General features: G+C 40.4%; 1 protein-coding gene across 2 annotated transcripts in view; it reads left to right on the top strand.

The window, feature by feature from the left end:
• Positions 1–9,810: 9,810 nt before the first annotated feature.
• ARSJ (arylsulfatase family member J) overlaps positions 9,811–23,411 on the top strand; it is a 52,672-nt gene continuing 39,071 nt past the window's right edge. Inside the window, exon 1 of one of the 2 annotated variants that reach the window (XM_007054486.4) lies at positions 9,811–11,188. In XM_007054486.4, coding sequence (XP_007054548.2) covers positions 10,821–11,188 — 368 coding nt within the window. In that variant the 5' untranslated portion in view covers positions 9,811–10,820. The remainder of the gene's footprint in view (positions 11,189–23,411) is intronic. The other variant, XM_043545404.1, reaches the window with a different exon arrangement.

Below are 23,411 nucleotides of genomic sequence, written 5' to 3'. Positions count from 1 at the left end.
GGTCCATTCATCTCAGTTGAAGACCTAGCTTTGATGAGCCACATGTTTGTCACCATGCTATATGTTGTAGAGCACTTTCCTTGGTACTAATGGTGAAGTCCATGCTAAAGGTACAGCAAGCTCAACATACAGCAGCCTATCCATCAGGCCACAATTGAACATACTGCATTAGTGATCTGAAGACTCCACTAGCTCTCCACTCAGTTCCAGATCCACTTCAAGATTTAAAACCACTAATGTGCTAAGGATGAATGGTTTTCAAAACTTCCTTTCTCTCTGCTACCCAAAACAAAACTTGGCTCAGGTTATCTGGGATAAAGAAAGCCTGGCTTTCTTCAAAAGCTGACAGTCAGGAAAGAATACATCTCAGTTCATGTTAGAATGACAAGGGATGCAATGGACATGATCCTCATTGTTGCCATATATGGTAAATGAAACTAGACAGAGTTAAGGAGAGGGGTTAAATTTGGATATTCATATAAAGTGAATAATTGATATTCTGTAGCTTCTTAAAGGCAGAGGAGGGGGGAATGTTTCTGCATCTGCATAGCCTGCAAATCTTGTAGATTTTCTACAGATCAGCAGCCACTGAAACACTCTGGGACTGAGCAAAGCTATAAATAACAAGGCAAATGTTGATTCTGCCAGATGATCTGTCATCATTTTTAAATACTTCTGAAAGGATGAAACCATTATATTGCTGTATTTGCAAAACAGAACTATGGGGAAACACTGACAGAAGATTAACATTAGATTCCATGGGAAAGAAGATTAAAGACCATAATGGATGCATCTGTGAGAGATCTTCTTTCCTGGTTAGCACAGGGCAATAACTAAAGGAAGCACTTTAAAAAATGTTCTGTATACTTAAACATTGTGGCCTAAATTTTCAAGAGTGATCCCTTTTTGGGGGGGCACAGTTGGTTGGGATGAGGACCCTCTGAAAATTCAGCTATATATTTTTCTTTGCAGGTACTATAGCATAAAAAATATAACTGTGTAATCCGTGACATTGCAGTATGTAAAAATTTCAACATATGTCACAAGGCTCATGTTATGTACCGTATATAATTGCCCAAATGGTGTTTCTAATATCTAACAGCTATTTAAACATAGAAACAAACAAAGCCTGAGAAGCAGCAAGTTAGAATTATTCTTCCTGGAGAATAGACATAATTCCAAATTTTAAAACCTCTTTCCCTTAATGCCAACATTAGAGAAAGACAGCTTTATTGCAGCTCTGCACCCACACCCTTGAAATCAAATACCTCCTAGGAGACAAAATGTAATGCTCAGAACATATATTATGTTACAAGTGCAGCGTCTTGACCAATCAGAACATACACTGTCAGTTTGATTGTTTCCAGAAAAAATGTACTGTTTTGTGAATAATAAATGGTGGTAATATCACTTATTGGTGACATCCTTACAGCAGGCTATGCCTTCAAGTCCTCATAAATTAAAAATTCCTTTCTTTATAAATAGGAAAAGCCTGCATCTCCTGCAAAATTTTGAGGCTTTATGAAAACATGGCCTCTAAATTTTCCAGACTTTTGTTACATTATGAGACCAAGCATTGCCCCAGTACTTCTCATGCTCTGTCACTTCTCACTGCATAAGTATTGCGGCAATTTTTTAAAAAAGGTAAAGTTTAAAACATTTTGTAACTGAGGACCAGTAAACAAGCCTGAATTGCAGCACTTGTGGCAAAGCCGATGAATTGTATTGGAGATGTCAGTCTCTCAGAAAAGTAACACATTTTAGCAGTCTGGAGCCAGATTTTCAAAAAAGGAACTAGGTGCCTAAAGCACCACATAGATGCCCATGGTAACCATTTAGGTGCATTTGAAATTTTTAAAAGGGCATTTAAGCCCAGGCAAGCACCCAGGAACCTCCTTCTGTCATCCACCCTGTCAAGGTTCCTTCCCCACTCTGAACTCTAGGGTAGAGATGTGGGGACGTGCATGAAAGACCCCCTAAACTTATTCTTACCAGCTTAGGTTAAAAGCTGCCACCACCAAAGTGTTACACAAAGAATAACAGGGGAAGTGCCCACTTGGAATCATCTCCCCTCCCCCTCCAAATCCCCCCCAAGCACTACACCCCCTTTCCTGGGGAAGGCTTGATAAAAATCCTCACCAATTTGCATAGGTGAACACAGACCCAAACCCTTGGATCTTAAGAACAATGAAAAGCAATCAGGTTCTTAAAAAAATGATTTTAATTAAAGAAAAAGTAAAAGAATCACCTGTGTAAAATCAGGATGGTAAATACCTTACAGGGTAATCAGATTCAAAACATAAAGAGTCCCTCTAGGCAAAACCTTAAGTTACAAAAAGACACAAAAACAGGAATGTACATTCCATTCAGCACAACTTATTTTATCAGCCATTTAAACAAAACAGAATCTAACGCATATCTAACTAGATTGCTTACTAACTCTTTACAGGAGTTCTGACCTGCATTCCTGCTCTGGTCCCTGAAAAACCACCACACAGACAGAGAGACCCTTTGTCCCCCCCTCCAGCTTTGAAAGTATCTTGTCTCCTCATTGGTCATGCTGGTCAGGTGCCAGTGAGGTTATCTTAGCTTCTTAACCCTTTACAGGTGAAAGAGTTTTTCCTCTGGCCAGGAGGGATTTAAAGGTGTTTACCCTTCCCTTTATATTTATGACACACCCCCTCACTGCCAACAACTAGACATCAGTGTTTTTTCAAACCACAGGAGATACCAAAACCATTATTTGGCCTATGGGTATTCCAGTCAGGTTGCTCCTGTGCTCCCAAGGGAATTTTCAACAGGGGCTAATGTACTAGCAGTGAGCACCTATCAACAACGTTTAGGTATTGGGGGTGAGCCAAATAGCATTTTCAGAATGGGCATGGGGGTGCCTACCATAGAGAAAGGGCCCAAAATGTATGTGTGCAGGGACCACATTAATCCATCAGGTGGCCTGACTAGAGCTTTACGATTGGTTGCAGGCACCGCCATAAAGCCTCAAACGAGGCAATGGGTGGGACAGGAAGCATGAAAGAGCAACAAACAGACAAGTAGAGTAAGAGACAGATTGGGAGTTAGGTTGGAGGGTAGGCAGACTGTCTGTCAGGGAAAGTGACTGGGTTCAATGTGCTAAAAGTCAAAAAATAGGGTGGGCCTGGCGCAGCCCCTTTGTAAATTGGGCACCCTAGTAGTAGGAGAATCTAACTATTGTTCTCAGCTATAGCACAGATACAATAAATTGAGGTGGGAGAGGGGAAAATATATCCTGTCTGCTCTTCATGGTCACTAGAAATCATATGCCACTTTTCGTTTTAGAAGGGGTTTGTGCTCAGTCCACCATCAAAATATCCCCTTCCCCAATTAATATATAGTATGCAATATATCAGCTGGTTGCTGCTTTCAGAAACAGCTATATTTCAATGATGCTGTACAGTGTGTGTGTGTGTGTGTGTATATATATATATAAAATATGGTTTAAATGCTTCAGATTTCTTTTAAGCAAAGGTGCTATATGAAAGAAAATAGTGGTATAATAGTAGTAGGCTCCTACATAAAGGCAAAAGACTCTCTACAAATTTCAACAGTTTTGAAAGTTTGAATCTCTGCAGGAGTTGCCATGATAGGAATATATAGGGCTTAAATCCTGATCTCAGTTTCCCAGGTTTCAGTCCAGAGTAACTTTATTGGCACCAGTTGAATAACTCCAGATTTATACCATTGTATGCAGCTGAGATCAGAATCGGGACTTTTTCCCATGAAATCCTGCAGGGAATTGAGGAAAATCTGCATTAAATATAGAACAAGTTATTTCATAAACCACAGAGCAACTCACCGGTGGAATCTGGCAATTCATGGATATCACATCTGTGAAATAATTACCAGGTTCCACCAATGAAAGCAAAGGGAATGATGTCACTCCCATAAATCACCAGATTTTTATTCATGTTTATAGTATGTTGTTTCCTGCAATGAGTGCCTGGCAAAAACACAGCATCCACTTAGGAAACAAAATGTTACCTCACTTTGCAGTCCAATATTTTTCAGTATAAAGGAACACTGAAGACAGTGATGTGCAGGAATTAAATTGGCAATAGAAGCACTGTTAGTAGGAAAGATAAAATTACATTTCTTGTTATTGTAAACATGAAAATTACTGTGTTTCTGTATGTCAAAGCTTTTGTTCCCACTACAATTGTACTTATTAAACTAAATATAATAGTACAGTGTAGTTGCTCTTTAAACAAACAAAATATAATCAGTTTTCTGGCCTCTAGCAGAACAACTGAAAAACCCAATGAAATGGGTTACACCCCTTGGCAAAGGGTCCCCTGTTTTTTGTAACTTGCTCTCACCTCAGCCCAGATAAATTCATGACACCAAACACATATCTTGAGGGGTATTTATCCGTACGGGATATCATCTGAGGTGTCTACAGAAAGGCTCACTCTGAGTTATGACCTATTTATTTTCATTTGGTACAAAGACAGCTTTGACCTCAAGGTAAGAAGAGACCATGTTAGTCTCCACTAATGAAGACTGTCCGGCTACATGTTAGCAGAAACAATTATACTTTTATCATTTGAGTTTCTAACTAGTAGTTCCTCATAATTATTTCAACATTATCTGCTTCCAGAATGTGATTTGGAGTTCCTACCCTCGCTTCCGCCACCTTTTCTCACTATAACCTAGAGTGTCACTCATATTGTGCACTCATACAAGGAGGTATGAGGGAATAAGAATCCCTTTAATACGTTCCTGCATGGGTTTTCCAGACTGTAGGCCCATTCACATAGAAGTAAGCAGGGCTAGAGGTAAAGGATTCTTATGCCCTCACTGGAAGAGGTGAGGAATGGGTAGAGCTTTGACTTCATCTCCATACTTGCCTGCCGGAGTAATCACTGTTGTTAGACAGAACAGGAAAATCTGAAGGTATGTTTTTGTCTTGTCTGGGAAACATTCTTATGTACATTCTCCAAAGTAACTTGTATTGTGCCTTTCACAAGGGTAAGAAACATTTATCTAAATCTTTTTAATCCCAAACTCCTTATTATTGGTATCTAGTACAGGCCAGCAGTAAATAGCTATCCCCTGGGAGCGAGAAGGAAACAGGAGAGGAACTGTGACCCAGAGGAGCATTTCGGAGTCACAATGCCTCCCACCAGGGCTATTCCTGGGGTGGTGCAGTTTATACACTACCCCTACTTCAGAGCTATGCCTAAAGTCAGAGTCTAGCCATATTATGTTAATCCTTTGTGTTCTCTCTCAATAAAAACACATGGGTGGTATAAACAGGCTTTGACTTAATTTCATTTGATTTTTCAGCTGTCCTCCATTTTATAAAACTATCTTCCTGAGTGTGTTTGCGGCCTTGGGTATGGCTCATCCAAGCAATAGGGAGTTTGTGACTCCTCCCTAATCAGCCACTGAGGTAATGCAAGGCTCAATTGACCAGCCTTGCTCCCTCCCAAAATTATCAATGGAAAACTATCAGAGTCACCACCAAACAATCAAAACTTACAGGTGAAAAAGGAACATTACAACAGACAGACCTTTGCCCTGGCTGTGAAGAGAAACAAAAGATTGTTTTCTGTATAACAGAGTATAGGGAAAGATACTCTGGATCTAATCACTGTGGAAAACCCCTAGTAGAGGGGTTTGCTTTAAAGAATGGTTTGAATCCTGATTATTGAGAAACTAGGCAGCTTTGCAACAGACTGAACTTGGGGTGGGAGAGAGAGTCTACTTTATTATATAGGAAACATTACTATTGATAAATGTAGACCCAGGTTCACATTTTATGGTTTTGGTTTGTATTATAATCACTTGTTTCCACCATGCTCTTGTTTCTAGTTAAATCTTTATTCTCTCTTAAATAAACCTACTTTTGTTTTATCATAAGTGTTCACAAATGCTGTGTGACTTACAGGAGTAGTGGTTTAAGGTATAACTGGTAAATTGGGGTATACTGCACCTTTGGGTGCAAATGATATGGAATTTCTGTGAGTATCCCGTATCAGGGGCTGGATATCAGAGGGGAATGACTCCAGGGGGCGCGGAGTGCATCTATTGTTAACCTGCAATGTGAATATAGGGCAGAGCTCAGTGGAGAGTGCTTGAGTGGCTGAAAGGCTGGCGATGCTAGGGAGCTGACACTCAGCTACCACAAGACAGACTCTTTCTTGCTGGAGGCAGGGGTAACAAGGTGACTCATTCCAGGGAACGCCAAATATACTCTGTCTTGTCACAGTAACAATATTCCAAAATTGTACTTAAAAGTAATATATAAATACATTCATATTTTTAGTCTTTTCTAAACAAAAGACTAGCTGGTTGTAGATCTATTTTTCAATAAAATGCACATTGTGTGGCTAAACTATTAAGTATGCTAGCCTTGGGGCAGGGAGCTAAAAATATGAAATGGTGACTTAAAAGCTGATCCTGGTGCTGCTCTGTGCATGACCATTCCCCTGCACTGTGTCAAAGAAGAGTGAGGGCTGTTCTAATTAAAAAGGAGATGCAACAGCCACAACGACCATCATGAAGTTAGGAACATCTCAGTCGTGCTTCACTTTCTCTAACTATTCCTCCTCCTGCATCAGAGAAGGAAGGTTATGTGGTGATTATCAGATGAAGAACGGTCCAGTGGTTAGATTATTTGCCTCGCACTTTGAAGACCTGAGTTGAAGTCCCTGCTATGCCACAGACTTCCTGTGTTATCTTGGCTATGACACTTAGCTTCTCAGTTGTTCTGTTCCCCATCCCCCAAAAGGGGATAATAGTACTTCCCTGCCTCACTGGATGTTGCGAGGGAAAATACATTAAAGATGGGAGGTGCTCAGGTACAATAGTGATATGAATACCATAGGTACTCTCTAGTTACAGAGCCCTTACCACCAGATGATAACCCTTACACTAAGGTGATCCTCCCTGTGCCAGTTAAATTAGCTTTATGGCCTTTCTATGCCAGCAGCGTGGCACAAAGATGCTGCACCACACTGGCTTCTTATAAAGTAACAATTATATGCTGATATAATTACTTTACATATGAACTGACAGGTAAATTGCCTTCAAATACAGGTTTATGTGAATGTTAAATATTTTTTCATTAGTAAAAACACTTCATGTAGTTTCCCTTCTAATTCAGTTTCTTTGGGCATTCTGAGCAGATTGTATAAATCATTGTTTACAAATACCAGTTGCTCAAAAAATTTTCTGAAGTGAAATATTAACTAAAGCCAGGCAAACACTCTTACTCCAAGGTCAGTGTAATGCCATGTTGATGCAAGCCTATTTTGTAAAAACCAACAACTGTTTAATCAAGCATACATAGAATAGCAGTCAGGTTTTTAGACCTTTGACAGTGACAGCCATAGAATGTTTTCATTTGTTACTGAGTGATGACTAACACCATTTTGCATGAGTAAGGGAGCCACTTTGATAAGGCAGGACGGGAAAATAGGAAGGTGTGTTGTGTTCTTGTTTGGTTATACAGATGTTCCCCTGTTCATTATCCAAAGATAAATTCTATTGTGTCTGCACAGTAGCATAAAAACTTTTTAAACTCTAAGCTCTCTCTTCTCTGACTCTATAGTTCTGTTCACTAGCATTAATCACTTACTCAGCAACGATCTTGGGGAGCCAACTCCCTGTTTATCTGAACATTTTGGACGTTCCCGAAATATTTGGGATAAATCAGGGACAGAAAATAACTGATACTTTTAAATATATATGATTTGTTTAAATGATTATAAAACTTGAGGCCAAAGTTTGCCTGGTCTTAAATTACTAGCTAAATTGCCTGCAGTATTTCTAGTGTTGTTAGGCCTGGTTAGTCTATAGGGTGCTCTAAATATCTGTCCAGGCAAGGTACACTGTTACATTTGTTTTCTCTTTAGTAAATTAATGATGTATATCCCTGAAAAATCAATTATTAAAAGTGAAAGAATATTTTAAATCCAATTCACATTTCACTGTATATACTTTTTGTTTGTTGTTCTTTTTTGTATATATGAGAAAGCTATAAGTTAAGGTGTGAATTTAAACAGATATAGTTATACCAGTAAAAGTCACCTTGTGGCCACTCTCATTCCAGTATAAAGGCCTTTTTTCAGTTAAGCATATATCTCTTCAGAAGGGGTTTAAGCTAAACTGATTAAAAAGCCATTCTTATTTTGGAATAAAAGTGTCCACACTAGGAATTAAACCAATATGGTTATATTGGTATTGTTACACTAGTACCGTATAACTGGCAAAACTTTCCCGTGTAGACAAGCCCTTAAACTGGAGATCTAAAAGCACTGAATCCAGTTTTACTTTCAGGTTATTACTGCTGCAGTACTTGGGTTTCAGATGTTGTAGTGGAATGTTTATTTCTTTAAAAACAACTGTTTTCACTGGAAATTTTATATTTCCTGTAGTGTTATCAGTGAATGCAGAGTTATGTAACAGGAAAGCTGTGCCAAACAAATAGTGAAGTAGCAAAATGTGTAGTCTAAAGGCATAAGAACTTACAGTGTGAAAGATCAAAATCACACAATGTGAAACAGCTGGAATGCTTCACAGAATAGTTCTGGTTTTCAATAATTTTTGGAGAAGCCTCATTTTTATAAAAATATAGAGCAAAACATTCCCGTTAGAAATCATTAACTCTTAACCACCCATTCAAACAGAAGTCAAGATTTACCACACTTCTGAAGCACTGTTATCTTACCGTACCTTCATGTGCAGCTCTTAGAAACTCAAAGAATCATCATTAAGGTGTGAATTGGTTCGTATTCCTCCACATGGAATACGAACCAATTCACACCTTAATGATGATTCTTTGAGTTTCTAAGAGTTGCACATGAAGGTACGGTAAGATAACAGTGCTTCAGAAGTGTGGTAAATCTTGACTTCTGTTTGAATGGGTGGTTAAGAGTTAATGATTTCTAAGTAATCTAGTTTGGGTAAAAGTTGTTCATGCTGATTCATATTAAACAGCTTAAACCAGCACATTTGCTTCAATTTAACTTATTCATGCATGAATGTAAGTTTCAGCATGCTTCAATATTTTTAAAGGTTTCAGAGCACCAGTATGACACCCAAATCAAAAGGGGAGAAGGTATGATGTTTAACAATAATTTGAAAAACTGCTGCAAACACACATTTTAAAACAAACAAACAAAAAGAGAGTTGCTGATACTTTAACAGTATTCTCCAAACATTTACCTCAATTGCACCAGAATTAAAGACGTGGTAGTAAGTAGGCCTGGCTTGTGCCCGACAAATTCTGCACATTCATATTTTCCAGCTTTGATAGTAATGACTGAGAAACCTCTGCAAAGGAGAGGTGGAATGAAAGAAAAACCCGTCCGCTGGGAGCCATGGAGTTGGCCTCGGGAATGTTTTAAGAAAGGGAAGGAAAAATCAAAACAAACGGTGCCTTGCTGAGGTGGCTGCCAGGAATGCACTGCCTGAGCTTTGGCACCGGGGACGCCTGAGAAGCGCACTGAGCAGTAAAGCGGCAAGGAGCTGGGCCTGGAGCTCCTTAGTCTGGATCTCCAGCAGCTGGGCCCTGCCGCGGGAGAGTTAGTTCAGTTTCAGGCCCTGAGTGGCATTTTTTTTTCCATAGCTGCGCAGCTGGAGCCTGGAAGGAGGCTCCCGCCGTCCGAGAAGAGAGGCAAAGGGTAGAGCCACCTGGAAAGGGGGCTGCGGCCAACAGGAAGAAGGGAGGAGAGGAAAAGAAAAGTGAAAGTCTCCAGCTAAGGAGCCCTGCCCAAGGGCGGGAGTGCGGAGAGGCTGGAAGCAGAGGGGCAGAGTCGAGTGGAGGGGAGAAAAGAGCCCAAGGGAAACGGGGGCCAGGGGAAGGGGAGGAGGCGTGGGTGGAGAAGATGGGACTGCAAGGAAGGGGAAGGGGAAGGGGAAGGGGAGAAATGGGCGACAGCGAGGAGGGCGAGCGAAAGAGGGGACCAAACCGAGGCGTGAGGGGAGAGGCGAAGCTGGGCTGAAAACGGCGGGGCGCTGACTCCGGCGCTCGGAGAAGTTCTTCCGCAGGGCTCCCCTGCCCTGTCCCCTTCCTCCCCCGAGCCTCCTGGCCGGTGGCGGCCGCCCGCTCAGCCCCGGCTGCCCCTCCTGGCCGGTGGGGGGTTGTACCCGAGCCAGTCGGCGAGGAAGCGGCCCCGAGTGGGGCTGGCCGGGGCTCGTGCTGGGGCAGCTCCCTCCCGCCGGGTCCCTGCAGGGGAAGCCTCCGGCCGGCCGGCTTGTACTCTGGGAGCCGCGGGAAGCGAGGGGGAGGCTCCCGCCGAGCGGGGAGGGCGGAGGGAGCCGCTCGCCAGCGCAGGCGGGCGGAGAGCTGAGTCGCGTCAGGGTGCGGAGCGGCTTGTTCTCCAGACTCTCCCTGATGCCCGGCGTGACACGGGGGGAGCGCCCGGCCGAGCAGGCGGGAGACTGGACTGGGGGAGCTCGGGGGCTTCTCCTCTAGCAGCAGCCGCCCCCAGCTGACAGGCAGTTGTCCCCGCGGGCGGCGGAGCTCCCCGGCCGGGGACCCGACGAATCGCCCCGGCATGGGCGCAGGGTCACGGCAGCTCCCCTGGCTCCAGGAGGGACACCGGCGAAGGATGCTCTGATCCTGGCTTGGCTTCGGCCGTCCTCGGGCTTTTGGGGCTGGAGGAGGGGCTGGGGGTCTGCGCCCTGCCCCCGCCCCGCCTGCAGAGGCAGCTGAAGTCGGGATGAGCTGGGCTCCCCGTGGCTCTTCCGGGGTGGAAACCCCTTGAGGCTGCCCTCGCCTCCCGTGCCCAGAGCCCCTCTCTGTTGTGCGCTCTCGCCAGCCTTGGCCGAAGTGAATGGCCCCCGGTGGATGTGCACCGCACCACTGGCTCTGCAAAGGGACAATGCTAGCCGGGGGGCTGCTGGCCGGCTTCTCCGTGCTCAGCCTCCTTACCTACGGCTACTTGTCCTGGGACACCCTCGGATCTAGCCTGGAGGCCACAAGGGCCGAGCTTGGAAAGGAGCCAGAGGCCAGCGCACCCACCACTCAGCCTCACATCGTTTTCATCCTGGCTGACGATCAGGGATTCAGAGATGTAGGGTACCACGGATCAGAGATCAGGACACCAACTCTGGACAGGCTGGCTGCTGAAGGGGTTAAACTGGAGAATTACTATGTTCAGCCTATGTGCACGCCTTCCAGAAGCCAATTTATCACAGGAAAGTAAGTTTACTACTTAATTAATTCCTCTCACCTTCTTAAACTTAACGCTGTAACCTCTTCCGTCTTGAAGGCAGCACAAGCTCTCCAGTGATTAACATAATTAGAAAGAAATTGATCTTATCTGGGGGGGGGGGGGAAGAACCTGTTGATTCACTTGAAAGTTTAATACCTTTTTTCCCTTAGACAAAATAGACTTTTCCAGATTACTTTTATAAAGGAATAAAGACCTGCACTCTGTAATCTTGTTAGCCAACAAGAAGTCAGCTGAATTACCCACTTCTTAATATAGTAGGAATTGATTTTCCCTTATATACATATAAGTTCTAGTTATCACTTAATATATTTTGGTACTATGCATTCAGTGATCATCTAGGTCAGTTATGTAACTTCCTTAGGGCAGATTGAGTACATGAGGTGACTTAAAGTCAAATTATTTTTTGGTGAAGTAGAATGAATGTTCCAAGTTGTTTCCATATATATTGCAATGTGCAAATTGTTGCTCTTCTCACGGTGAACCTTTCCTTAAGTGAAGTCTTTCTGTGGTGTTATAGTAGGGTTCCACTGAATTTGTGCTATACACAAGCAGGGGTAATGTAGAATTTTGCAGGTATCTGAGCTGCGGTATCTCTCTTCTTACAATGTAATTGCCACTGTGCAAACAGTTGTCTACGGTGCCACCAGAAAAGCTGCCACATGCAAAAATGGGGCTAAAGCTGTCTGACTTGCGCTACCTGGTATAGTTTTAAAAAAAAGCTGTTAGGTAGGTAATCAATATAACCAATTTAATAGTGTTGGCACAACTGGAAATGAAAAAAAAAACTGATTTTTAACAAAAACAAGCAAGTGGCCTAATGTCTTTCATTGCCATGTGAAAAAACTTGATTTGATTCCTGCTCCCAATCTTCCATTTCCCAAACTTGCCAGGACAGGGAATTCTGCAGGGAAACTCACCATCAAGGGCTCTCAAACTGTGGACCATATCCTAGTAGAGTTTGTGTCTTGTGGATATCTACCCCCTAGCTCATAGTAATATAACATCCTTGTGGCAACTGAAGTAGTGGTTTGTACAGAAAAGTAACATCGGGTTAATCTTTAATGTGTTTTTAGCTGCCTTTGCTGTAATGTAGCAGCTGGAAAGAAGGAGCAGAGCCAGCACCATGTGATCAGCCAGTTCTCTGTAGACCACCAGCAAGTCTTCTGCAGACAACAGTTGTGAAACTACTGCTTTAAGAGGGGAATCTCATGCTGCACAACAGTGACTCATCCAGTCATTTAAAGAATGGCGTTGTTGGGTTCTAAAGAAATCAGGGTTCTGTGCAAGCCTTTTTGAGATTCGTGGCAGTTAGAGAAGGAGAAATTGGTGCATCATCAGGGCAAAAGGAAGAAAAACCTAAGGGGAGAGATAAGTAACTTAGTTTATTTTACCCTTCCTTTAAAATATCTAATGTAAATAACTTTTTTTAGGTTAATGAAAAAAAGAGAAAATAAAATGGGTACATTTTTCGGAACCCTACTCTTTTAATCAGGTTGCAAGGAGAGAGAGATCCTGAAAATCTGCCTCTTTAATTTTGGAACCTTGCGAGAGATTTGCCTACACTTCATTCATTTCATTTTATTTACTAACAGTCTGCTGGACTACCACCATTCAGACTTTTTTCTTTCCATTCTACTTTCAGAAGAAGGAACAGCAGAAGGAAAAGACTGCTTTACACAAATGAGAAATAGGGGAAGGAAGTGGTTAGGAGAGGCTAGGGCTGGGCAAGATATTAACAATGTAGAGCCAGAAGAATATTGTCATCCCTCTTTTGTATAAAGATGGGTGCCAGAGGTGATATGTTATGATGCTGTCTGCATAGAGGTAAAATAAGAATAAATAAGGGCCAGGACTAGAATACATTAATGACAAAAGAAATAAACCAGTAAAAATTGCTCTCATAATTAAGCCCTTTGTAGTCCTTTTAGGGTTCTACCTTCCCTTTAAATTCTGTGCATAATGTCCCTTGATGTTAATGACTCAAGGTGAGATTGAAAGCCTGAGCCAGTGGGTTTAATGCTACAGGTGATCTGCTCCCATGATAGCTGCATTGGGGCCAAAGGAGGGAGATAAGGCAGTCAGCTTTCAGGAAGCAGGCTGTCCCTAGCTCTGCAGCTGCGGAACCAGGATTGCAACAAAGGACTGGGTGGATCTTTGAATCATACAATTTTCACTGACCTGCACTGCTCTTCATTCAGCCCTGGAACTAATTTGATTCCTTCCAAAGGTCCCATTCCTAGTTTGAAATTTCTAAAGATCTCTGTCTATTCTTGCTTTGCTATTTGAGGTACTGTTAAGTTGAGCTGGACAGTAGCTTGTTTATGTTTGAGGTGTTGCCAAGTGGGTATAACTTTGCAGCAAATAAGTTGTGGCAGGCGGGGGTTTCCCCATTGGTATTAGGCTGAACACAAAGGTTTAGGTCTTCTAAACCTACCAGTATTTCTGTGGTGTGTGTTTGGATTTTTACTTTCTCCATAAAAGTAATATGGAAGCATCAACAAGCCAAAATCTCAAATTGGCGGGGCCTGATTAAATTCATTCTAGCGTACTTAAGGAACTAGTTGAAGCAATCTCAGTTATCTTTGAGAATGCATGGTGGATGGATGAGGTCCCAGAGAACTGGGGAAGGGGAAATATAGTAGCTATCTTTTAAAAAGGGAACAAAGAGGACCCGGGGAATTACTGACTAGTCCACCTAACTTTGACACCTGGAAAGATACTGGAACAAATGATTAAATCAATTTGTAAGCATATAGAGGATAACAAGATTTTAAAGAATAGCCAGCATGGATTTGTCAAGAACAAATCATGTCAAACCAAAGTAATTTCCTTCTTTTGACAGGGTGACTGGCCTAATAAATGCGGGGGAAGCAGTAGACATGATATATCTTGATTTTTAGTACGACATTTGACACAGTTCCACATGACATTCTCATAAGCAAACAAGGAACACGTGATGTAGATGTAATTACTATAAGGTGGGTGAATAAGACCTCAACTAAAGAGTAGTTATGGTTCACTGTCAAATGGGAAAGATTATCTAGTGGGGTCATGTGGGGATCAGTCCTGGGTCAGGTACTATTCAATATTTTCATTAATGGCTTGGATAATGGAATGAAGAGTTTGCTTGTGAAGTTTGCAGATGACATCAGGATGGGAGGAATGCAAACACTTTGGAGGACAGGATTGGCATTCCAAATTACATTGACAAATTAAAGAATTGGTCTGAAATCAACAAAATGAAATTCAATAAAGACAAGTGCAAAGTACTTCACTTAGGAATCGTTGGCTACATCGCAGTACTTCTTGAAAGGGCTGGGGGGCCGAGAGGGGGAATGATTGAATTGAATATGAGCCAACAGTGTGATGCCATTGTGAAAAAGGCTAATATCATTCCAGGCTGTATTAACAGAAGTGTTGGAAGTAAGACATAAAAGGTAATTGTCCTGCTCTGGTTGGCACTGGTGGGACCACAGCTGGTACTGTGTCCAGTTCTAGTCGCCACACTTCAGAAAAAATGTGGACAAATCAGAAAGAGTCCAGAAGAGAACAACAAAAATGATAAAAGATTTAGAAATCTGACGTATGAGGAAAGGATAAAAAAAAAAAAAACCTGGGCATATTTAGTCTTGAGAAAAGAAGACTGAGGGGGGATCTGATAGTCTTCAAATATGTTAAGGGCTGTTATAAAGAGACACTGATCAATTGTTCTCCATGTCCACTGAAGGCAGGAAAAGAAGTAATGGACTTAATCTGCAGCAAGGCAGATTTAAATTAGGTATTAAATTTCTAACTGTAAAGGTAGTTAAGTTCTGGACTAGACTTTCAAGGGAGGTTGTAGAATCCCCATTATTGGAGGTTTTGAAGAACAGGTTGGACAAACTCCTATCAGGGATGGTCTAGGTATACTTGGTCCTGCCTTAGCACAGGGGGCTGGACTTGATGCCCTCTTGAGGTCCCTTCCAGCCTTACATTTCTATGATTCTATGAATCAGAATATTTCAGGACACATAGCTTGCTGAACTAGAGCTAAGGCAGAAGCTATCTTAGACGGGTACTGAGAGTGGTTTGTTCTTGTGAGAAGAAATCTAAAGGGATATGTACATCCCATGTGTTGGAATATCAATAAAATATACAGAGATAGGAATGTGTCATCGGGAAAGGCTGCAGTGAAATACTGCCATTTGACTGACTGCTACATTTAAAAAAAAAAAGGAAGAACTTGTGTAAACACCGTAATTAGGAAATGCACTGTGGCAGTCTGAAAATTGTTTCATTTTTGAAAATGTTTTGACATTTAAAAAAAATACAGGCAGACTATGATGGATGGTATACAAGAAGGCCTTGATAGATAGAATAGTGCAGATCACCCAAACATTGGAAATATTTGAGATACTTTTTTGTATAAAGTGTGTACATATGAGTAAGTTGAACAAATAGTACAATATGCAGTACTTGATTTAGTCACATGTGGTACTGCTATCGACTTCCTATTAAAACCAAGGATTACTTTGAAACATGCAAAATACAGTTTGCCAATAGAGTCTTTTTGAGAAATATCAAAATATTGGAATCCAGAGAAGGAGCCTTTCTTTGGTTAAAGTATTGCTGAGGTATGAAGCCTTTGGAGGTGATGAGTGTGATGAATGTCATCTGGTACAGCCATGCAAATAGGCAGGTACGTGCTTGAGTAAGGTTGTGATGCATCTGCTCTGTCGATAGCCAATTTAATAAAATAATTAGAAAATTAAAGTAATACTATAATTAGAAAAAAGTAATTTATGAGTATAATAGATTCATAAGCTATACATGTTTTTGGAGGCAAAGTTCAATAGTTGCATTTCCTGTGCTGTATCTATGTAGTTGGTTGAAGACCATGGCACTTGCCACCTTTGGCCTAGATAATGCATTGGAATATGCTAGTCTGCTCCCTTGAGAGTCTCTTGACATCCATAGGACTTGGAGTTCTCATTAGTCCATTTTGAGGGTCAGAGAGTACTGTAGCACCCAAATGTTGGATAGAATGCCTATGAATCACAGAAACTCTGCACTGAGTTCAAGAATGAGCTTTGCCTTATGGAGGCTAGTCCTTTTGCGGACTTCTTCTGCTCAGTGGGTAGAGGTCTGTGCGCCTGAAGCCAAAGATGTTGAGGTCTCTTTTCTGTGTCCTTGTATGTATCTTTGGGTGATGACTGTAGTGTCTATCTGTATGCACTGAGTAAGGGTTCCTGGAAATAAGGGAGGGAGAGAATTTTTTTAAAAATAGCTGAATTTAAAGAATTCCTTTTCTTGTGGTGTTTTGTCCCTCTACTGTCCTCTGTTCGTGCAGACAGTAACGTCCAGTTAATGGACTCCTGAACTCTAAAATGCAATATACTCTTAAGATATCAGGAGTCTTGTTGTATCACTTTATTTCTAATGCACCACCAAAATAAATAAATAAATAAACCAAATAAACACATAATGGAGTAAAGCATAGGGTGGCATGGTGCCTGGTTTTCGACCAGAAAATCTGGTCGAGAAGGGGACTTGACAATGTCCAGTCAGATCTACTGACTGGACGCCCAAAGTCTGGGTACTGCGAGTGGTGGAGGCGCTGGGTCATCACCTGCTCCAGCCCCTATTCAGCCAGGCCCTGCTTACTACCTTTGTCGGGCAACTGCAGCTCCCAGCCACAGCTCCACAGGCAAGTCCCTCCTGACCTGGGGGATGTGGGGGTCAGGGGAAAAGCAGTGAGCGACGGACGGGAGAAGAGGAGTGGATGGGGCGTGGACTCGGTGAAGAGGTGGGGCAGAGGCAGGGTTTTGTGGGGAATAGGTGGGGCAAGGGTGGCATCTCAGGGGGAAGAGGCAGGACGGGGAAGTTCCGGCTCTCCTGCTGGAGAGTCTGGTTTTTAAATATTACCAAGTTGTCAGCCCTACCAAAGCAGTGGGGAAAAACACAACATATAAATATGAAAGATTAGTAAGGATAGGGAAGGAGTGATTAGCAGAGTATGGAGTGTAATATGCAATCATATTTTTCATGGATCAGTTTTTAATTATACTTATAAGAACATTGTCTGGTAGTTTAGGCCCAAAACTTGCAACCCAAATATGGTAGCATTGTATAGGATGCAAAATCTGTACCTAATTAGAAGGGTGAAACTGACTGATCAAATTTTCATTGTCCCAGATGTGTGAAATTAAAAAAATGAATGAAACAGCATAAATGGTCAAACGTAAATTATACTTTAGAAATCTTCTGGTTTTAAACAAAGAAATGTATTGTTAATTACATTGGTAAGGAATTTTAAATTTGTGATTTTTAATCTGACTTTTTTTCTCAAACCTGGCAAAATCATTTTGGAAAAAAAGAATGATCTTGTGTGACAGAGGTGTTAGCATACAAAGTGCATTGTAGACAGTACATATGGGATCTATTAAGACTTGCAAATACACTTCAAAGTCTATTAATTCAATACTCAACATCCCTAGTACATATCTGTTTGGTAATTGATCATGTGTACTTCTGACATTAATAGTAAGTAGTAAACTGATGAAGGAATAAACGTTGGTAGGCTCTCATGATCAAAGCTCTGGTATTTGAATGCATCTTCCCTAAAAAAGACCCTCTGAAGTGAATCAACACTCAGGTAATTGAGTTATGTTTCCTGGGGGAAAAATGGCCTGGAAAGGACGCTGATTAGCTAGATGCAGAGTGATAAAGACACTCAGTTGTACCACCCAAAAGATCTAAGATAGTTTGGGGCTTAAAATTTGGGAAACTAAATTCAAATGCTAGTAGATTACTTTTCGTGTGATAAAAGTAGCTAGTGGTCAACCTTACATACTGCAGCTCAGAAGAGGAAAAATGCCCAGTTTGCACCTCTGTTATTTCTTGTATTTTGTAACAATGATCTCAATCAAGATTCCAGATTTTTGTTGTTTTTATTTTAATTTTGTTTTAAATCTGTTCTTCTGTTGTTTTAATAATTTCTGTTTCCATGTCCAAGTTTGTAATGTTAGGGCACCTGCCCATGTTGGAGTAAATTTGTGCTAAAATGTTTAATAGTGTATAGAGGTATTTGAACATATGGCACCCAAAATTTATGATAACTATTGTGGAAATTCAATTGAAACTTGCTTATATTTATTGCTTTCCTGCTGCCTATTTAGACCTGTTATATCTGTAAAGAAATGCAGTCTACAGAGAGATTTAGTGAATTAAGCAAATGGTTATAGTAACAATTTTATTAAAATATGCAATATATGTGCCCAAAATATTATAATCAAAATATGAGACATCAAAAATTGATAATATTCTTTATTCCCACATACCAAGACAGATAAGTATTTCACTGAAAACTAAGCCATCAAATTTGGGGAGTTAAGGTTTTTTTTGTTAAATTCAGATTAAAACTTTTAGCAAAATAATGAAGTAATAATATTTGTTAATTATTATTTTCATTTAGTTTTTGTGTCAAAGTTCATCTCTTTTGGTAGAATCTGGTAATTATCCCGAGAAAGCTAAAATATTAAAATTCACTACTAGCTCTCTCAGCTTGATATGTAGCAGCAGTTGCGCCTTCAATTCATGCTATGTTGTATTGCTTCCTTCCTGGTCTATCCAAATTCTTAAGCAATTACAATTACTACCAGTGTCAGCATCTGCTGCATCCTTACTTGTCTTTTGAATACTCACAATTTTAAAACAATGAGGTTTTTATTTTCAATGAGGGGACCATTTTCTCATCATCATTGATTAATATGCATATTTGCAGCCTCATGATATCCCTGCTCATGTTTGTTTAATGTATGGTAAAACATAATGAGATAACTTCACCAGACCAGTTACTCCAGCTATCTTAAGACTTATATAAATATATCGAGAACGTATCACAGCTTGTTGTTATTTTAAAGCTGTGTAAGGTCTATACTGGCCATACATGGGATGAGCTTACTTTCCTTATATTGATGTTTTGCCCCTAACACAATAATATGACAATGACAAGTGCCCTATTGGCTGTGGGCCAATACATTCTCTTAGGAGAGAGTATATAAAATTGATTTTGTTTAATTTTTGGCTAATCAGCTACCCAGTTTATAGAAATTGTCTTAATTAAAACCCAGTACAGAGAACCAGAGACGTCAGGCGATAGCTGTTTCTCTAAACTAAACTGATGGCCTCACACTCAATATGAACAGTTCAAGAAAGAAATTAATATAATACTTGTAAATTGTTGCCGCTTGAAGTTCATATAAAGGTGCTTGAACGATTGAAATCTGATTAAAATTATTTTTGACTTTTCTCTATGACCTGTGATGCAATTGTCAAATATTGAATTTGGGAATTTTCTGTACTTTGTGGCTCATAATAAATGAGGGAACCACTTTTCTGGTTCTATTGGGAGTGTGTAAACTAATTGTCAGGAAATCACGTATTTATGTGTGTAGGTAATTGTATGGCTCTTGTCATCATAATATCTGGCCGCAGGTCAAAAAGGAAATCCCTGGTAGAGCTGGGAAACAAATCTAGATTCTAGACTGTCTGAGTTGTAGTCCTGTGTCTTAAGTACAAAACTGTCCTTTCTTATTTAAAATGACTGCTTCAGATTAACTTTAAGTGAATAGGGATTATAAATTCCTTCAGTATACTATGACATGTAGGCCTACATTTTTAACTCAAAGGCCGGACACGAATATACAGAAACCACATGGACAAAATTGTACCTGCACAGTTTCATGATTTATACATCTATTTGTGTTAGATGTTCACACAAATAAGAATACACTGTTTTGCAAATGGACTTCTGGCCTCCAGTTTGATACATCTGACCCATACAATATATATTTATTTTGATTTATAAACATCCAGTGCCTATTACACATACTGGGCACTTTGAAAGTTTTTTAAAATTCATCAAACAAAAAAAGCGCTCCCACAAATCCCATCTCACATAAATAAAAAGAAAATCCACCAAACTGGAAAAAAATCCTTTTCAGGTCTGACTTCCCCTTCACACTTCAGCCTTCCCCAAATCTTTAGCCAAAGGGATGGATGGGCTTGCAATGTGCCTGGAAGGTCAACAGTTTCAGGCTTCTCTTGTACCCATATGCACACTCAGATGACCATTGTGTACACACAAAGAGGTGCACATGTAAAAGGAAGACCCTTCAAAAATCTGGTTCATAAATGCTTATTGAGTTCTATCAGTGTTCACCATATCATGATAAATGTTGTGTTAGAGCTCATATTGTGGTGGCACTTGCCTATTGTGGTGGCTTCAACACAGCTTCCTCCTGAGAAGGAACACTTCTCATGATGTTGTTTCATTGAGGCAACCAGGCTTTGTTCCAGTTCTTTGTTGCACTGTTTGCATTTTGCACACATGCCTCTCTTACCCACAGGTAGAGGAACTTCATTAAAATATTCCCAAACTGGGTCTCTTTTACGGCCTGCTGCCATTATAGGTTTTCCCTTCTAGGGAGAGAATGGTATGGTAGATCTCAAATCAATGAAGGCTACACTCAGAAAGACCTCAAGGCTTCCGGAATATGCTGCTCAAACAGTTTCACTTCTGTTTCTAACGCCTGTCCCTCCCTTCTCACATTTATCTCCAGACTTCTCCTCATCCAGATCTATTCCGCCCCCAACAATCTTCTATTCACTGAACTTTTTGAAACTTCGCGCTTTTAGAGAGAGGTAAGGGATTGACTCTGTGTACACAAATTTGCAGAGGGACAATAGGATTGAGCTCTGTTATTTCTCACCTCTATATTTATTTAAAAATATTTTTGCTGTTAACAAGCATGCTATCTCTGGAGCCACAAATCCATAGTTTGAGAACTGCAAAATTAAGCATTCCTGATGGTATCTTCTAGACTGAGCACTGTGTCCTATTGGGCAAATAGAAAGATTAACCTAAATAATCTATACAGAAGCCCCTCGAACCCGATAAGATTGGCTCCCTAACCCATGAACTACTGGAACTCATTTACAAAACTTTTCTTAAATATTACATGAATATATTGTTTCATATTATAGAACTAGAATTTATAATCCCTATTCCATGGTGAGATATCTTTGAGCTATAATGAATGTCAATTAAAACTATCTTTAGATATGTTTTTTGAGGAAAAAACTTTTTATCAAAAAATCTGATTTTAAATTAAAAAAATTATTTTTATCCACCCTTTTTTGTAACAATTGCAAAGTTACAAATACCTTGTTTTGGAAAATAGATTTTTTGGTTTCAGTGTAAAACCTAGTTGCTGATACATTTAATCCTTTTTTAATATCTAAGATAACCTATATGTGTAAATGCCCCTTGAACTAAGAATGCTTTAATTTTTTAGCAGCAAGTTTAATTAGTTGTGCTGTTCTTGTTTTCAGTTTATGGACTACTCTCTGTTGCACAATTTAGCCGAGGCTTTTCAGAGTGTTTTAAAAGGAAAGCTTTTTATCAAACATATGGTGAGCATCAGAAACTCCTAGTTGCCTACAGTGAATTAACTCTTAAAACAGCCAGGCTGGTCCAGGTCCTCTGACTTGATTGCTTTTGGCTGTGGAAGATGGAAGAGATCACTAGAGCCGGAATTTGGGAAAGTGATATATTGTTGAAAATGGCAACGCCTCTATAAAATTACCAGGTGCCCATTCTTAAGTTTATCCTCTGCATTTCAGATTTATGTATGCTAGCCTTCCCCACCCTTCATGGTTATTCTCCAGAGGTGACCTGACTCTAAAAAATAACATCCAAAGTATGCTGTGTTCCACCAGCAGCTGGATTTGGGATTGAGTTTAGGTGTGAATTTTATGTGTGTGCCTGGAGTATTCCCTCTTTCATTTGAAGATACAAACCAAACCTTATGCTGACCATACATTTTTTTTCATGATATCCAGGCTTTCCAAAATACTATGACGACATGTACTGTTAAAAAAGAAACTGGAAAACTAGACAAAGCTGCACCATTAGCAGAATTGTTGAAATTTCTTGATCTTGGGGAACGTTTTCTTATTTTTAAATATTATTCCTCTTCAGACAGAGAGAGAGATTTTTCCAATATTATTAATACATACATCTTAATTTCCCCACCACCCGCCTCTTAATTAGTTATAAAAAGAAAAATCTATTGTCAAGTCTGGTATAATTTGTGCCTTTCCTGATCTGAATCGTTCTTGCTATTGTAAATCTTGGAGAGTTTCATGTTGTGTGTTCTGTGCTATATGATAGCCTAGAAATGGGCACTATTTTGATTTATATGGATTACGAAAGATTCTTTCAAAAAGGAGTTCAAAGCCATCGCTGAGGCTAATAAGATTGTATGCAAGCAACCCCCTTGCTCACATTTTAGACTAAGGAAAATGGGAATGGTGGACATGCATCTTACTTGCTTGGCTGTCAAGTTGGAAGAAGCCCTGATGCATTTTTTAGGCTGTGGGAGAAGATGAACTGCATTCACGTATGTTGTGGGTAGTATTTGCAGCATAATCTTTTTCAGTTCTTGTGGTGCTTTTTGTTGTAATAAGCAAAAAGATAAGCTTATTTATAGTTATTGTTTATTTGATTATCTTTCTCTTTAATTTCTATCAACCAGTGCAGTAACTCAATAGGGAACATCTTATCCTCAGATGTTAGGGCCTGATTCAGCACTAGGCTAGTTCAGCTTTATGATAGAGTAAATCCAGTTACATGACATAAAAGAGGAGCCGTCAGTTCTGAATCAGGTACTTGTTGTTTATAATGAGAAAGAAATTAACATAATAGACAAGTATACGGAAAACTTCCAAACAAGAGGTTCAGCCCAGTTCTATAACCCCAAGATGTAGAATCCTAGCTTCTCAGACGCTTTCTCCTCCCTCCATCTCCCTAGCAGCCCTTCCTTGGTGACAGTTTGAGAGTGAAGCTGAGCTGGTATTTACTCTTTGTTTGCTGGGTGTTGTACTGTGCAACACTACCCTATATCTAACAATAAACTTTTATTTAAGAGAATTTTGGTTAAGGGTGTAGACACTTAAACTGGACACAGCTATTATTAGGTGCTGTAAAAATGTGGAAACTGATTTCTGAACCATAAGAGAGAAGGAAGCAGAAATGGATGAATTATTTGGACAAGGGTGGGAGACACAAGAATGGAAATTGTGATTTCTTTTCCCCTTCACAAACAATACTGCAAAGAAGTAGTGTGAATTGAGTGTGGGCCAGTG

Source organism: Chelonia mydas, chromosome 4 (genome assembly GCF_015237465.2).
Source record: "Chelonia mydas isolate rCheMyd1 chromosome 4, rCheMyd1.pri.v2, whole genome shotgun sequence".
NCBI lineage: Eukaryota > Metazoa > Chordata > Testudines > Cheloniidae > Chelonia > Chelonia mydas.
The sequence above is the reverse complement of the archived record's forward strand: the minus strand, read 5'-3'. Positions and strand labels throughout refer to the sequence as shown.